We start from the raw sequence: 18,561 nt of genomic DNA, 5'->3' as shown, positions 1-18,561 counted from the left end.
TTACTTCTGGAGCACTCAGATGAAACATCAGCCTTGGCAGGGCCAGCACTGCACACACATGTGCATGCCCACTCTCTAGCAGTACACTCGCCTCAAAGAGATGGGCAGGCCCGGAGAGGAACACTCAGGAAAATTAAGATCACCGGGCTACCACAGTGAAGAGCAAATCTCCTGAATGTGTGCATTCACAGGAGAGTTCAGCATGGTTTTATTTATGTACTTCATGCTTTAAGTCAGCTCTCCTTAACTTTTCCAGCTTCTGAGCACAGACAAGACCTTACACAAAACACTTATCTCAGCTTGATCTGTTAATTTAACCTTGTCTCTTGAGCTTTGACAGGTGAGTGCTGGCATATCTAGCTCTTGCTGTTTAACACGTTACCCCATGCAGTACCAATGCCTTCTCAACCACACAGTATCAACGCCTTCTCAGCCACTTCTCTTCCCCAAAGGCCTTGCCGGGGGAACTGCAACTTCTGTCCTCAGCACTGAAGGCAGACAGGCAACCTAGTAGACTAGAGCCTTTAACCCCTTTCACTGCAGGCGAGTCAGGGCTCTTATTTCTCACTGCTCTGGCTGGAAAGCTAGTGCTCAGTTTTAACATATACAGGATTTGGGTTTGTTTGTTCTGCAGCCAGACAAGCAATATAGTACCAAATGAGGTGTGAATTTACTCATTCATTTCAATGCAGTTAATGTTCAAAGATGCTTTGGGTCATTGAAACCCTCAAACTTCAAAGCCAATGAAAGTGTTTTGGAGAAAATTATGAAGTCAAAGCATAAACCAGAGCCAGACATTTGGCTTTTGTAATGTCACCTCACATTGCTGGAACAATGCAAAGAAATCTAAGTTTCCCAAAAGGGGCAGGGCAGGATTCCCCATGGGAGCTGCATATGCCAGAACTTGATGTGCTTCCACTCACGCCCAGGTAGTGCAACACCTCCTACAGGTGCTCTGCCTCTACAATGTCCAGCTTCCAAGCTGAGAGACCCTGCCGTAAAGATGCACAGTAAATCCAGAGTGTCCAAGCCACCTCTGATGCATGTGGCCCATCCCCAGCAGCACATGCAGGCACACACCACCAGCTTTCCCTGAGGCAAGCAGACCAACCTGTGCAGACCTTATTCCCAAGGGGCTGACAGCCCTCCACCATTCCACAAATAAAGCATGTTCCTCAGCAACAGGATGGCAGAAAGTGGCGGGGCAGAAATTGGGGCCAGGAGGGCCAAAGTGTAGACAAGCTCTTGCATCAGACACTTCCCACTTTACCTAACATAAACTCTCCATGTCCAAATGACCCCAGGATTTGAGGACGAATGCAGGCTCCCTCTTCACCTCAGCCATACTCTCCCTTCCCCCTCTTACCTCGCCTAAGACATGACAGGGATCACATGCACCCAGGGACCTTAGAGCTGGAACACCCAAAGGGGATAAAAAAGGATCAAACAATACAAAGAGAAAATATCCATAAGGTAAAGATGACACATTGGCAGCTTCATCACATGAATAACAGCACCAGACGTAGAACAGGTACCTACATTTTTCTTCTGGCTTTGAAGCACTCAATTTCTGTACAATCCTGGCCTTGAAGAATCAGCCTCAAACTAGACCAGCAATTCTGAAATGGGTGATGGAGGTTTGCTTCTCTCAGGAGAGTCAGAGTTAAGAGTTTAGCCTGTCTCTGACCAAACTCAAGAGCAGTTCTCACAGTTTAGCCTCATAAATATTTCAAATGTCTCATGTGCTACCCTATCTCTTCTTACACCATAAGTCACAGGACAGATATGCTGGTGCAACAAACACACTGCATAGAATTCTTGGCATTTTTTAAGGGTAGGAAAGAAAATGTTACTTCCCCCCCTGCCCATATTCACATTCTCTTTCCAACAAGCATTAGACTTTGGGACTGATTTTGTGCATGTATACGAAAGAAAAAGCTATCACCCAAAGTCCAAGCAGAAAATAAATCACAACAAATTTTGCAGCAATGGGGGGAGGGGGGGAAGAAAGGATCAACAATTCTAAGCCAGCCAGTGTATGTATATATTGAAGTCAACAAGCTTAAGCAGAATATTCCAACAGCTCTGATTATATCGCAGTAATGATAAGCCTATATCTTGCTGTGCAGCCACGGCTTTGTGGGAGCTGTAACAGAGCTCCATCCTATCAGTTTTATTCCCAAAAGTCTTCACAGAGCTTAACAAGTTCTCTTCCTTCATTTAGTGCTGCAGTTTCTAGGTAAACACCTCTTTTAAAGCACTTTGGTTTGAACTGTCAGGCAGACTGTCGCAACATTTGCAAGTGAAATCTTGCAACACCTAACAGTGTAGGTCCCCTGAACTTTTTGCACTGGAGTAATCAACATGTAGCCTTTCAAGTGCAATTACATGCTTCAGGCATCTATCACCTCTGCTGAAGCAGAGCTTGGTCCTTAGTTATTGTCATTTTCTAATATTGTCGCCACCACTGGATAAAATATTTTAGAAACATCAATCTAGAAAGGATGTACTTAGAGCCTAGTACAAATTACTTCCTTCCTGCCTAATCTGACATTTATCCATTACACATACTCTTAATTACACATCACTAAGGGGAAAATAAATAGAAAACAAACAAAAATCCCTCCCCACAACAAAACCTTGCTTAAGCTCCTGCATCAATAACCGTAGATCAGTGATCATGCGATCACCTCCCCTGCAGAATTACCTTTCCCATTTTCCTCAGGTACTCTGCTTCACCAGTCCTGCTGTACCTCAATACAATGTTCTGCGACAGTTTCCACTCTGACCCCATATGACCAAACACACTTGTAAACAACCTCATTATTAACATGATTCATATTGGGAAAAAAAAAAGAAAAAGGGAGGCAACATCTTTCTAAGTTTGTAAGGTATTACTTGTGGTTTCTCAGTTATGTAGTGTCTTGCTACCATAAATCTGCACTCATACAATTCCTATCAGTACAGAGAGGGAGGGTTTCTTGCACCTTCTCCACAATTTCTCTGTATTTCAGTTTCAGAGATATAAAATGGGGATCATTTTTCTCTATCACACAGCAGTCTTGTAAGACTGGATTAATAATGGAGCTGCGTGGCTGCAGAATTTTTGCACAGAGAAATTGTCAGCACAGCAAAGCGTCTTTTTAGTTGTTTTACGCCAGTACCACCGAACAGAGAGCTGCTACCTTCTGGCTTTTAACAGGAGACATAAATCCTACTTATTAGTAATTGTGGACGTAAACCTGTAGGAAAGTTGACGGAAGATGATTTGTGCACACAAATTAGGGAGTGATAGAAAAGATGACTTGTCTACACAGTTACAAGGGAAGTTGAAAGGAAGGCTAGCGTAGAACCAGGATTTTCTGACTTACATTGTTTCTACCACTAGACCACTCTCTCTAGTAGAATAAGAAGCAAAGAGGACTTTATTTCCCTCTCCAGATCAAAAACACCTACACAGAAAGAACTGCACAGAATTTATCAAGTCTGCTCTGAACAAATGGAGGTGCTAAACTGACCGACACAGAATTATTTATGTAAGGAACAAAAATAACTTTTACTACTACTTTTAGTAACTAAAAACCTATATAGCTTCACGAGCTCTTCTACTTTTGGTACTCTCAAAAAACTACTCTGCAGCTTCTAACTACATCTGGGTAGTGAGAGAGAACAATGTTTGCAATTTCTTTGCTGTGACTGGGAACTTGCCTTAAGATAGAAAAAAAAACTCAACTCCAATAGCCACCCATGTACAAAACCAACTTCCCCAGTTCAAATAGAGAAATCATGCTTTGATACAATAATCAGCTCAAAAAACCCAAATTGTAAATAAGTTCTTATCCCCCTGTAACTGTGTATAAATGTACCAAATGGTAAGAGCATGTAAGTACTCTTTTTGTGTATGCTGCATTATTCCTACCCTTTTCACATCAACTACCCAGAAACTGGCATGTGACACCAATATGAAAAACCACTTACAGTGAGGAAAATACAACATGGTGACAATAAGGATGCACCAGGTTGAAGAGATTATTGAAGAGATCGGGACATCAATTTGAACCAAGTAAAATTACATTGAAGAAGGCCAGACACATACTGCATTTTTATTTACAAAGCTATAAATCTTCCTTTGAATACAAAATGTTATAAAAAAACACCTTTCAAATGCACTCAGAATTTTTTTAACATTGTATGATATTAATAGCCAGACTTTTTCTACCTGTGTCTTAAAGGTAGAAATAGTTAAATAATGCAGTTTGTTTTCATTCAGCACAAAAAGAATCCCTGGAACACTTTAAATTTAGATTTCTTCTTTAACAGTATGATTGCTACTATCTCAGTCACTCAAAGAGTGGTGAAATCATAATTAGCATTCACCAAGAGAAGATGTAACCTCCTTTTTAAAATAGTTTCTGAAAGAATTGTGACTATTATGAAAGTGAAACATTAAGAACTGTGTTTGAGCAAGCCTCATTTCAGATTTATTCCCATCAGCGATGGCTGAGCAGACAGTACCAAAGCCAGCGCCTGTCCTGCCCTGTGACCTGCACTGCTGGGTTTAGGGTTCAGACTTACAGGTGCAAGTAACAATGGATTACTTCTCCCTTAACACAAGCAGAGGCACAACATTTTCAGTAATCAAGGCTTGCTCAGGACAGTTTTTGCAACAAAACTACTTCATTTAAGGAAGCTACGCTGAACTGGAACAATTGTTCTGGTACAATCAGAAATATAAATGCACTTTATTTTGCTACAGAAGTGCTTAAACTAGCTGTGCAGCTATTTCCACGAAAATGACTCTAGATAATGTACTTCTGTACCACTGACTCCTGCCTATAAGGGAAGAATAGCTGCTGTATGACATAGATTGCAAAGGCACAGTAAAACAGTGGAGCTGCTGCATATAGATGATGACCAAGTATACATATGTGCATATTGCTTGTTCAGCAAAATCACGTTTGAAAGCTCAATGTGACAAAGTTCCCATTTTAAAGGGGGCACATTTTGTCGTAAGAATTTTACATGGCCTGGGTCAACAAACATCTATCTGAATAAAACACAAAAATCTGATTACAGCTGAAAGGAATTGTATTCAACAGGAGAATAAAGGCCTGGAGTTTACTACTATGTTGAGCATTTCAGCCACATGAAATACTTCACTATTCCAAAGCTACTTAATTTACCAGTGAGATGGCTTGAGGTTGTAAGGAAGGATGAGATTTCTGGACTGAGCAGGGCCATGCACCCCACAGCACACCTAGGAGCCTCCCAGAATAACAGAGGGTGGACAAGATTTGTCCCTTACTAGCAACAGCCACCCCTTCTGCTATTCATCATCAGCATCCAGGCTTTCCCTCCTCTTAAGATGGTTCAACAACATACATTGATTTTATATATACACATCACATCTTGAACTATATTTGTATATATTTGTACATACTATGCACAGCTTCCAGAAACATCTCCCAACCGCTTTTAACTTCTCCTTTGCTGCAAGGGATGTTCAGTATGAGAAGTTCAGACCCCAACAATAAGACTCATGCTAACCCAAGAGATGATATCAGCAGAAATACAAGAAGGCTCCACGGCTGTTCTCTGAAATAATTATTTTTGCTTCACACCTGGGTTGCTCATATTTAGGTCACTGTTTTTGTATGTCCAAACCCAGCAGGATCTGCCTTGTATACCCTGTCCCAGCAGACCAGAAGACATTCAAACAGGGAGAAAAGCCTCATGTTCTGCTCCTCACTCGCCTTGCTTCCCTGTCAGCTCAGCTCACCTCACAACACATCCTGCCCATCCTTGAGCAATGCTGAAACACAACAAGCAAATGTTCCATGTAAAAAGCTGCAAGACCAACCATTTTTAAAGGCTTCCTAGGGCAGCATAGAAGAAACTAACCCTGTACAAGAAGACCTGAGGCAAACCTAACTGAGTCTTCTGTGAGCCCACCTATGGCACAGCACTGAAGGAAGAAGGGGGCAGAAAACCCGCTCTGGGAGGCTAACGAGGCAGCAGGTTTCTGCTTCTCTGGGCCTTAATGGGGTTTTTGTCAACCATAACAGATACTGACAGTTCTCACAATGAGGTGGACATAAACAAGTTAGGGTATGCAGTCTTCCTACAGTCAAGAGTAGCTCAAGATTATGTTCTTTTTTTAAATTACAGTTTGTTGACTTTATCATTCATTGCAAATTAAGCAAGCACCCTCCTTTTAACAGCTGTTGCTAAAAGAAGTATTATTTTTCCCCCTACAGTACATGCTCTACTTCCCTAAGAACAAATTGGTCTGAAAAATGTATTTACTGAAGTCAGCATTTTTTTGCCAGGAGGAAGCAGACTTTGTGCATTGTAAATATTTTATTAGGGTCCACTCCAGACAAGACTGAAACTATAGGCAAAAATTTCCATATGCCTGTTTCCTGGTACAGCAATAGGAAAGGAGACAAGGGACTGCACTGTCACCTGCAGCGGTACTACATCAACATTAGCCATGCTATCACAGTACTGAAGTTACTGATGATGGACAAAATGAACACCAAGCACCAGGAGCGAGTAACCCACAAACTGAAAGCCCAGGTAACATGCCTATTTCTACTGCCATTTTCCCTCGCAATACCACTTCTCTTGAGGCAGCTAGAGCAGGAGGTGGCTACGGTAACAGATGGGGAGTAGAGAAACACAGAAATGTATCTAGCAGCTCCCTGCTCCAAAAATACACTTGCACGAAGGGCCGCGTGTAAGCACAAACTGAAACAAACCCATAGTTCCAGGCAGAGGGAAAGAGGCCAAGCTGCCAGCAGCTCTCACCCTTGCAGATTCTCCAGTGTTTAATAAAGGGTAGAGTTACTGGCTTTTTACCTGCAGCCATGGGGTCTGACCAAGACTCCTCTCTTCTATCCAGAGGTCCTTTGTCACAAAACCCATGGAAATAATAGCTGGAGGTTTCCACCCCCATAAGCTCTGGTTGAAATTGCCTGCTGAAACTTTCCGACACAACACTGAATTTGCTGGCCAGACAGAAAATTCAGACACATTTTGACATCACACAAGAACTTTTTCCCTATGAAGCATCGCTAAAAATAAGGGAGAAGCCCAAGGTTGAAAAACAACACAGCAAGCTAACTTGTCATAACCACTGACAGCGTTGCCCCATCAACCATAACAGTGTTGCATGCCCACAGAAAAGGACTGTCCGAGCTCTCTAGAAAAGCAACAGCAGTGTTGGTGCGGAGGTGTGACAGGCTTTGACAAGGCAGCATGGCACAGTAGGCTGCCACAGGCCCACAGGTAGCAGATGATGTGTCAGGGGCAGTCCTCTCACAACACCCTTTACCAAGCTCTCTGTATTACCATATTCCAGCACTCCCCTGTTGTGCAGCTGCTAGCTTTCAGCTGGCATACCATTTACCCAAGAAAAGAGGGAAGAGAAGTATGGGGGCAGGAAAGAAGAGTTGCCTCCCCACACCCGACTGAACAGTCTTACAGCCATGGACTAAAGCAGGCATCATGTCTCAAGCACTACGTGTTTACAATACTAGCAGTATGGGTGATCACGCACTTTCTCAATCCTCTGTCAAAAAATCCCATGATTATATCAGCCACTATGAGAATTCAGGGTGTTAAGATCACTCTTGGTCATCTTTCAGTTCAAAATGGAAAAAAAAAAAATCCCATTTACTATATGAAAAAAAGGAATCCATGGGAAAGAAAATAATTCCTTTACTGTTTTAAGATTGTCTCTGTCTTGGTATTCTGAAAGGGTATGCAGACATCGGAGCTCAGAGCAGCCAACTAAAGGGAGGAAAGCAAACAATTTTAGCAAGAAAATGAAAAACCAAAAGCAAAGCCTACAACCTGAAATTCCCTTTTCTACAGGCACAAATCCCAAAAAAGGGGGGTGAAGACACCAATTGTCATTGGTATTTTAAAAAAGGATCTTTCAAAAAGTGTTAACAGTAAACAGGAATCATCCCAAACGTGCCTCAAAACCAAGTAACACTGTGCTAGATTCTTTTGCTTTTTGTGGTGTGAGAGGAAGTGGTGAAAAATGGGTCAGGACTTTCCCATTCTTAAAATTTTCTTACATGTCAAAGATAAAGGAATGCAAGGGGAAGTTTTATGAATATTCACTCGCTCGACTTAAGAGACACTTATTCCAAGTAATTTATCCAGTTAAGATCTGCACTTGAAGACAAAAGGGAGTTCAAAAACCTTGTTCTCTTGATTTTTTTCACAACTTCAATTTTATACAACTATTGCTCAGGTTACCTACAGGAAGAGAGAAACCACTAAATCAGTTTTCCAGGAGACAGTAGGTACAACCAGAAGAAAAATACAGTCAAGCAGTTAAGAACAGCCAGATTCACCCACCTCCCAACATGGCCAGAGCTGTGACTTCAGAGCTATAATCATGTCAGGTGTTACCAGGAGCTGTCAAGTTAAGTCCTCTGCTAATAAACCACAGATAAATCAGCAACAGGTTGGTTTGGAAATTTACAGGCTGCTGAGTTAGATTTTTGCTGGAAAAGAGAATTAAGCTGTTTTGACAGCTCTTCTCTGTTCTTTTAAATCTCTTCCTATGTACTGCCATAAACAAAGCGATTCAGAGTTTACTTAATGAGCAGTCACTGAAAGTAAAGGAAGTTCACAGTGCCTGCTGAGTGGCAGCATACAATGTGCTGCCAACTGTATTCAATGGTCCAGATTCTCCAATTACTCCATTTAATATGGCTTTTGATATTAACAGTACTGGCTATGCAAATACTCTTCCCAAGCACAGCTGAGAGGGAAAAGTCAGTTTATGACACTGGATTTAAAAGCACAGGCATCAGTGCATTAGTCTTAGCCCTGAAGAAAGTTCAAGACAGCTATCACCTTAGGGCATCAGGCTGCAACGTATCTAATGAAAAGCCCAGAGATGACTTAGGGAACATTTTTGGTCTGCCTGGCCTACAAGAAAGGTGATGGGGCTTGTCTCAACAGGTGGAGATGAATATATGCTCCTAGAAAAGCTGCACACACATCTTCCACTGCAGCGGCCAATGCCACCCATCCAGCAGCCCCAGACAACTCTGACCCATCAGACAGCAGCAAGGAAGCAAATATTACTTCTTGGGTAAAGAAAGAGGAGGCAGTGAATGTGGAGGGTGACTGGTCATTACAGGTGCTTGTGGAGATGGCACCAAGGAAACGAGCAGTAGTGATGTGGGCCATGGTAATATGGGAGTCAAAACTGATGTGATATGATAGAGTCTAAAAATGCCCCTGATGGTTTTAATTCAGTTGTCCCTGGAACTAGAAATTATTTTGCCCATGTGATGTTTAGTCAGCAAAGTCATTTTTCAAAACAGATCTATTAGAAAAAAGAAGATTGGATCTGCCTATGTGCTGTTAGGCTCCGATACAGCAGCTCACCCAAAACACAGCCCACAGAATGACTGCAGTAGACTGAGTGTGCACATGAACTAAAACCTGAAACCAGTTTTTGCTAAATAAATACACAGAGCCACATAGATTGCAGTTCAGCAGCTGCAGTTAAGCAGCTGCAGAGCCTGGCCATAGCTTTGGAGTAATCCTCAAGAAAGACTCCTTAAATAAAAGAGAAATAAACAAGAATCCCCAATAACGACTCTCCACTACAAAGAGAGCCTCAACAGGCAAACAAGAACTTCTGCACTGCTCATCTTTACAGGTTTGCAGGCAGCTGGAAACTATAGTTCAGAAGGGCCTGCACTTCTGATTCATCTTAAAAGCTTGTGTGTTTGGAAGCCCTACAGCGACAGCACAGGGCACTGACTCAGGATCCAGGTGATTTAGCTGAAGCACTTTAAGATGCTCTTGCCCACAGCTGTGGCTCATCTCACCCCTCTGACAGGTTTTCCTCCCCACTGCATCAGGGCAGCATAAGGCAGGTGCGTACACTCAACTGCTGGAGTTCACGCTCACCTTACAAATCTGAACTGAAGCTGATGGCAGTTAACACTAACACACCAGGCGGCCTTACCGTCATCCTACCTCTGCTTCAGGGCAGAAGAAAGCAGAGGAAGACTACTGCTAAGGGACACTGACATCTCAGCTCCACTCTTCAATCCAGAAAGCCTCATGAGTCAGAGCTTTAGACAACAGCAATGTGAGTTATGGTTCTGCTAATTTTAGCTCATGCTTAACCCACAGTTCCCAAGTCCCTGCAGTGCCTTTCCAGGTGCCAAAAGCCACAAATACCCTATACCTTAACTGCCAAAACATACAGCTTCACAGCTGAGAGCTCTGATGCACTTACAAAAACTGTGTGCTGCAGAAATACATTTTTCAAATAAAGACAAGAGGAAGAAAACAAGGATGGCTTTATTTACCCTACTGCTGTGCGCATATCTTAATTTTAAGGAACAAAAGTTCAGCTGCATAGTTCCTGTGTTTCAGAATCCACTCCAGGACGCACAAGACAGACTTAGTGCAGAGGGCAGCTCAGGAGTGTCCCACAGCAAGGTAGCAAAGAGCCTGCCAGGGCCAGCTTCTACCCCAAGGAGTAAGAGGAGAGGGGCAAGGGAAACAAACACACACTTCACACACTCCCCTCAGAGTAAACTGGGAAAGCTTTTAGAAGTAAACAAACAACCCCCCTGCCCCCATATTCTCAGAAAGCCACCCAAGCAGAATGTTTTTACTACAGTAACTGAAGGGTTTGTTTTCTAAGAGTTTTCTCAGATTTAGTCAACCTTACCAGCCTCCTCCTCCTCTCCTTATTCACACTGAACTGTGAAAGGGACTTCAGCTCTCTCCAACCAATTAAAAACTAATTGAAGCAACAGACTGGCACTATACAGCCTGAGCAGTCTAAGAGACTGAAGACTCAGCTCAGATGAGGCCTACACAATGTCGTAACATTTCATTTTATTTAACCTCATAACACAGAGCTGAAAAGAATATTCACAGGGATCCAATCCTGAAAAAAAATTCTTTATTCCAGCTCAAGTTCACTGGGTTCAAAGAACAGTACACATACTTCACTGTATGGATGCAACACAGCGCCTACAGGAACAGAGCCAGGTTTTATTTATTTGTAATAAGTTAGTGTATTTTATTTATTCAAGGAGACATCCTCACCCATTTAACTGAATGAATGACAGACCATTAAGATGGATTTGTCTACACTTGGGTATAACCTAATCTTATCTGCTTTAGACAATTACGTTTGTTACTACTAGGACAGTAAACTATGTCAAGGAATTGCTGGAAAGAATTGTGTCTCTCAAAGATGAATAAAATTCAGAACAAGTATTTATGACAAACCCAAATCTTTCTACCTTACAGATACTAAACTTCTTGCCTGCTTCTGCCAATTAGGTCTTTTAGGAACTGGACACAGTTTCAGATGCTCTCAAAGAGTTGCCGCAAATAGAAAATGGGTATAAGTATGCAGCACTGACAATCTGAAAAAGTCAGCAGCAAGAAAGTTTTCACATAAACCCATACCTCTCCTGATGAAATCTCTTCACTGCACAATATGCAACCAACAATTTTGATGAGAAATACCTAACTTGTGGTTCATGGAACAGACATAAGGCTAAAAAAGGGGGCAGGAGGCTAGCTCGGTAAGGCAGGGAAGGAAAGCAGCTGGTGTTAAGGAGTCAGGATCAGTAGACAACATTCTGACAGAAGTCAGGCAGAGAGCCCAAAGGAGCAGATCTGCATTTCTGAAACGAAGGATTTTCTTTTGGATACAAACAGAAGAGAGATGCAATGTGGCAGAGGAGAACTGCTTTTGCATGTGGACAGTAAGTGTGTTTTAACTGACTGCAGGAAGAAAGGGACAAGACTGACCTGTAAGGCAGCTGGCAGTGATTCTCTGGAAAGAGTATATTTAACACACAATTTAAGCCCTCAAAAAGTCCTCAATCAAAACTGGAAATGAATGGAAAAGAAAATGCTGAAGTGTATTTGCAGATGGGGATTATTTGGTGTGGAATCAGAGATCTCAATGAAGAGTGTAAGGACAGAGTATAATTTAACTGAGAAGGAGACAAGAAGCTAAAGAGCAGGAGAAATTCACGATGCTTTCCTTGCACAAGCTATACTTGTCACAGTGTACTTACATGGCTAACATGCAAATCCAACCAAAAACTCAGAAGAGCAAGGCCACAACAAAAAGCACAGTTCACAGCAAAACTAACTCAAAGAGATCCTGAATTGAGCTGTAACTGTATCTCCTTCTGTCATGTTTCAATACAATCAACTTTAATAACTAAAAGCACTTAGGTGCTCACAAAATCCCCTCTTAATGACCACGCAAAGCAAGGAAATTAACTGAGCAATTTGACAGCCTGACCCTGTACAGGAAACCCCCAAGGATTTCTACAGCAACCAGTTAACTCCAGTTCTCTTGGTGGCCTTCAGCACTGAAGAGTTTGCTGGAAAGCAGCGACCAGAAGGCAAGTAGACTGGTGTGAACCACGGAATCTCAAAAATCTCATTTCTCTCCCATGCACAATGCAAGCCAAATCTTAAAATTCCTGCAGCATCCAGTTATGAAAGTACAATAGAAGAGAGAAACAGATGGCTAAAGCCTTTTGGAAAAAAAAAGATTAAGCATTACTTCATTTCCAAAAGAGAAAGATGTGTATTTTCAAATACACAACTTAATTCAGACCATACCTAATTGATACAAAAGTAGGCAACTTGCCTTATGGAAATGAAGCCTGTCTTCCATTAAGGCAGCATACAAGAAAAGTTTAACCCTTTGACAACATCATGGCTCGCTGTATTTTTAAGTGGGATTTAAAAGCAAAGCAGTTCATATAGGAGATGACAGGTATTACAAACATTGTAAAAAATAACATATTTCTTTACCTCTAAAGCAATCCTGAATGGCAAATCCTGTCGAAAAGCATCCTTATGTTTACGCTTTTCCAGCTGTTTTAAGCAGTTAGCACCTACGTTCAGGTGAGCAGCTTTCTTGCTCATAAAAGCATCTAATGGACAATGACATTAGGAACTTGGCAACCTCAGCTCTGTAAGTTAGGCTCTGTGGAAACCAGTCAATACTACACTTGAAGCGTCTATTGAGTCCTTGACTTGCAAGATATCACTCAAAAATAAGGAAACATAAAAGCCATCCTAGAGAGCTCATGTGTTCAGCATTAGATGCTTCAGCAGCTCTGTAAAACAGCTATCACAGCTGCAGGTCCAAGGACTGGAACCGATCTCTGGTCCAAAGGAATATTTCACCCCTGTGAGGCTCCTCTGCTGAGCCTGTGCCTCAGACAAGCCTTGCTTGACTCAGTCGCCTGAACAGAGGCCTCCAGCAGCTGAGAAGCTGCAGGGTACACAAGGGATGCATGCCAGGCTGGCCGGCTTGACACAGGATCCACAGGAGACCTGGGCTTCTCCAAACTGGCAGCTGGGACTGGCAGAAAACTCAAAGGCATCTCAAACAGTGCTAGACACCAGTGTTCAGGCAACTGAACTGGGTCCCCTGAGCAAGCCACAGCATTACACCTGCCAGCGATGCCCAGCACACTCCCATGTCACACAGCAGTCTGCTCCAACAGCACAGAGCAGCAAATATAACTCTTTTTTGTAGAAGCTTAAGCAAAACGCATGAGACTGATTTCTGGTTTTATTCAATAGCACTGAGGATAAGCACTAAATTAACTCTCTCCTACCATGCATAGTCCTTCCAGGCCAGGACTGCAGCTCACTGGTGAGGCTGGGTGGAAAATCCTGTGCTGCCCCAGCTTATTCCAAGGGTAAGTGGAGGATGACACACTCCAGCACCGCCAAGCAAGCGCCTTTCAAAAAAATCAAGTGCTTATATGATTAATGCAAAGCATGACGTTTTCACAGTAGCAGGAGTCACTAATCCATATTAAAGACAAAGACTACATTTATTTATTTTTAATGAAAGGCTCTAAATGAACCAACTGCTCAATTTTTCAAAGGTACTGAGCAGCCACAATAATTAGGTCTGGGTCAGTGGGAGCAGCCAGAATGCCACAGAAGCGACTCAGTCCTGTTAATTACCTGAAAATAAGGTTTTTTCTAATGAAACAGTGACAACACTGGACACTCCATCACAACCTGTCCCCCCCGCAAATGCACCACCAATGAAAAGCAATCGTCTGAGAGTGGCTGTCTTTAATCATCAGTAGAGGCAAGAATCAGAAACTATAGAGAGCAGAAAAAGCAAAGAAAAGGAGTTTCAGCCTATGCTGGACGAATGCTGCTGTACCTAGAAATAACACTTTCAAAGAGTGAAGCAGCAACAACAGAGTGGTAGCAACTTCCCACACAGCCAGCATAACTCCAGAAAAGAGCAGGAGCTATTTTGAACACTAAACTAAGTTAAAAAAAAAAAAATTCAAATCAGTACAAGTCCAGAGGGGACAAAGAGTATTAAAGCCAACCAACCAGAAATACACCCAACATTGCAAACTGCACAGGATCAGTTACAAAAATATTCTTAAACACAAGTCATTTTCTGAAGAGTTAGACAAATGTAAACCTAACAGAAGATAGCAGTTCACAGAGAGGCACCCAGGCTGTTTTAGTCACGCACAATCCTCGCTCACAGACACATCTCAATTTAAGTGTGCTTATGACTGCATTGTCATTTATTTTAAAATATGAATGCAGCATTCTTTTCCTCCAGAAACACTGCATTGTTAAAATGCCAGTACATTAAAATAACTTACTGCTTACTACATTTCGATCAAACAAACTACAGACTACAGCACTGACACTTAATATATACTGAATGCTTTCACCAAGAACAGCATATGGAGTTCATTTCTTCTGTTTTGTTCTCACATGGGCCAAACTCAGAGACAAGCTTTAGAAATAGAGGAAGCAGTGGTTCTGTCAGCACATGCAAAACTATCTTCTCCAAAGTTAAGGAAAAACCTAGCTGAAGGTTCTCAAAATATATAAATATTTACCCTTTTGTTTTATACAGGAGTCCCACTTATGGCAGAAATATTGTATTTTAGCTTGCATGCTTAAAGAACATTTTTGTTAAGGTTCTCCAAACAAGAGGAAGCAGAATAGAAAAGCCTACAATCAAATGACTGCGAGAGTGATGTTCTTTCCCAATTGTTATTTTTCCTAGAATTCATCCATATTTCACCACCATACTGTTGCTTCGTCATAACTAACACAAGCACTGATTTTGCCTGCATTTAAATTCAAGAAAGTAAAATGAAGGTTCAGAAAGACAACCTATTTTTAAAAAATTATTTGCATATCTGAGGTTTTGAAAGGCTGTTTCACTACTTCACACACAGGCATTTTGCTCGGTGCGCACTCTAGTTCATGATTAAACAATAAGGTAATTGTTTCTAAAATAACAAGATTGTTCACAAGAGAACTTTTGTGTGTGACTTTTTCTTAAATCAAGTGAAAGTTAGCTGCAGATCCAATTAGAACATTCCCCTGCAGGATTCATACTTTACTGCTGAAGCATTCTGCAAATTCTCAAGCAAGGAGTGAATCAAAGTGAAAATGAAAGCCACAACAGACTAGTTTATGCAAACAAAACATAAAAAGTAATAAACACAACTGCTGAAATAAACCTGATAAACCAAAATTACTGTGGAAAACTCTTTGGCCTGAACTAGACAGTAGATGCCATGAGATAATCACAACAGCATCTTTCAACTTTTAAAATGTTTTTATTTGTAGTTTATTCTGTGAAAGCAAGTTCAACTTCCAAAAAAAATTCTGCTTCTTAATAATCTTTCAAAACATTTTGGGCAAGAAGATAACTTGTTAAAAATTTTTTTAACCTGACAGTGTTCCTTTAAGACAGAGCAGCAAGCATCCTTCTAGCATATTTGACAGAGATTTCCAACTCCAAGAGACAGAATTTAAATTTGTAGAGGCAATTACTCATAACCAGTGAAATCAGCCAATGCAAGTGCCAAACTTGTTGGCAAGAAGAAAGGCCAAGTATTAGAAAGGAGGCTGCAGTTTATTACAAGGCAATTTGAACATCTCAGTCCACGAGGTCTGGAAAGTACTTTCTTCGTCCTCTGACACTACAGGCTCACACTAACGTGAGGAATTATGTCAGTAACATCAATAATCCAAACATACAAAAAAGCACTTAAGTATTTGCATAATGGAGATCTTTGCCTTACTATTTAAAAGCTACTTCCAGTCTTCCCTAGCAGATTCATTTAAGCTCATTTTGCACAGGAAGGAAAATGCACCAGACCCGTATCATTAACTGTTAACTGCTGTCTAGCCAGCTCCAAAGCCATGCAACGGGACCACCACTGCACAAAATTCTTGTCTGACTAAACAAATACCTTAAGAGAATTCCCAAGGAGCTGTCTCTTGCCTCTTCCCATTAAAAGATGGAAAGGAACAAGGAAAAGAAGGAGAGACAAGACATCTTCAGATAAAAAAGTCAAAATCAAAATGGGTCATCACCACAGATTAACACACCACCATCTTCAGGACTGATCTCAAATGCCTCAGTCAGCTACCAACAGTGGTGCTGAGTGTTATGTGCTGACAAGAGCTGAGCTGGAAGTTGGAAAACAGCTCTTGGGAAACCTTAAAAAACAACCACACAAAACCAACAACCAAAACCACACCACTAAGTCACAGATGCCAAGCTAATAAATGCACCATCCTCTGCATGATAACAACAGCGCCAGCTAAGAAAATCAGAGTACAGAACAGAACCAACAGGTCCAAGATAAGTATGCAGCAAAGCAACCACTCATCAAGAAAGACAAGCACCCCACACAGCTGCTTCTGCAACGGGCAAGCAAGAGAAAGCTAGGGGAAGCAAGACAAAATGAGCAACATCCTTCTTATTTCAGCACCAGCAACTTACTCCACCATTTGTGCAGCAACATGAGGCGCTTCTTACCATTTTTTGGTGCACTCGACCATCAACTCCTGGTAAGAGGCCACAAACTGGAACTTGGATGCATGTTTCCCAACACGCTGCAGTCTTTTCCAAACTGAGGCCATGATAGTGAGAAATGCTAGTCCTCTTACACAGTAGCAACTCTGTGAATACCAATGTAGGTTTAAGAGTGCGCGTGCTCAATACTAGCAGATTTATATACAGACACAGTAAAAACAGTGTGCAACGAACTTGATGGGCTGTCTACAACTCATATTCCGCCTCTCCCTTCTTCATGGTAAATCGCAGTCTAGCTGAATAGTTCACCACTGGCCAGGAGCAGCATGCAATAGGAGCAGACAGGTAACTGAAAGGAAGTTCTCTCATGGAATCATCACTCCTCACACAGTAGATGATGGGGACACTGCAGGACTGGAAGACAAGTAAGACAGGGGGAGAAAGCATTGGTTAATATACTCCATACTACAGTGTTGCAATTGCACGTGATTGAACAACTACAAAAAAACCCACAAAAACATGCCCCCTTCCTGTTGTCATCCCCCCCTCTAACTAAATAAATAAATGAGAATGCTGCAGCAATTTCAGGAATGCAAACCACGAGTCTGTTTGGAAACATATCAACATGTCCTTTATCAGCACCATCATAATTGGCAACAACAACAAAAAAGGGCAGGTCAGGGCCACACCGAATCGTTATAAAGCATCTCCGGGAAGCAATGCAAAGTGGCTGAGGTGCTGCCAATGTGCACCCAGAGGGAGGGACACAGGGAGACGAAGACAAGTTCTTTGTCTTGATGACAAAAGGTGTAACAGTTGTTTCCTCTCACACACACACCTCCTGCTCCCGTTTCTCTTTCCAAGGAGAAGGAACAGCCAAGAAGCCGGCAAGGGAGTGTTACTACTTAAATGCCTGTGCCAGGGTGAGTAGGAGAATGAAAGAGGAAGGGGCATTTCCTGAGCCTTGGCTGCCCAGGATTCCCCATCTTTCTCGCTGCATCATATTGAAATGGAAATGTCTCTCCATCCTCAACTGAGAAACGCTCATCAGGGAGGTGAAAAGGGAGAGGAGAAACCCAGATGGGTCTTCTCCCTCCAAAGGAAACCAGCACCTCCGCCGGGCGCGGAGGAAAAATCTTCTTCATTAGGAATACGGGGAAGCAAAAGGTGGCCGCGCCTGGCGAGAAGGCAGGGCAGGATGGCATCAGAGCTGGCAAGAAGGCAACCTGGGGTCCAGGAATGTCCCCCTGGTGGGGACCGTCCCCACGGAGCCCCGCGGCGAGGAGCGCCCCGCTCCGCCTCAACCAGCCCCTGTCACCTCAGCGCCCAGCCCGCCGGGGCAGAGCCCCCCGCCCCCCGCAGCCGTTGGGGTTTAAAAATTAAAACGCCAACGGCGGGGAGCAAGTGGCGGAGGCGGCTCGGGGAGCGGGGGAGGAAGAGACGCGGGGCAGCGCGGGCGGCTCCCTCCGTGCCGCGGCACTCACCTGCCCCCGGCTCCTCACGGGCGGTCCCCGCCGGGCGGGCGCGGGCGCTGGCACCACACGGCAGGCGAGAGGCAGCGCTACCGCTGTCCATTACTGCGGCAGCCCCGCCGGCGGCAGCGCGCTGCGGCCGTCCCCGTCCTCCTGAAGCCTCATTGGCGAGCACCGGGCACACGCCGCTTCTCCTCGACCCGCCGGCCGGGC

The 18,561-nt window shown here is 42.9% G+C and overlaps 1 protein-coding gene across 8 annotated transcripts in view; it reads right to left on the bottom strand.

Moving 5' to 3' along the window:
• Positions 1-18,561, bottom strand: part of EHBP1 (EH domain binding protein 1) — a 225,677-nt gene that overhangs the window by 206,882 nt on the left and 234 nt on the right. For 7 of the 8 annotated variants that reach the window (XR_774823.1, XM_010574736.1, XM_010574737.1 and 4 more), the window contains exons 1-2: positions 18,361-18,503; positions 16,880-17,290 (exon numbers count right to left, since the gene is read on the bottom strand). Coding sequence is in view for 7 of the 8 variants with exons in the window: in XM_010574736.1 (XP_010573038.1) it covers positions 16,880-16,983 (104 nt within the window). In the remaining variant the exon portion in view is untranslated. Of the gene's footprint in view, positions 1-16,879; positions 17,291-18,360; positions 18,504-18,561 lie in introns of those variants that run through there. The other variant, XM_010574733.1, reaches the window with a different exon arrangement.

This window comes from Haliaeetus leucocephalus, unplaced genomic scaffold (assembly GCF_000737465.1).
Source record: "Haliaeetus leucocephalus isolate CR32 unplaced genomic scaffold, Haliaeetus_leucocephalus-4.0 Scaffold450, whole genome shotgun sequence".
NCBI lineage: Eukaryota > Metazoa > Chordata > Aves > Accipitriformes > Accipitridae > Haliaeetus > Haliaeetus leucocephalus.
The sequence above is the reverse complement of the archived record's forward strand: the minus strand, read 5'-3'. Positions and strand labels throughout refer to the sequence as shown.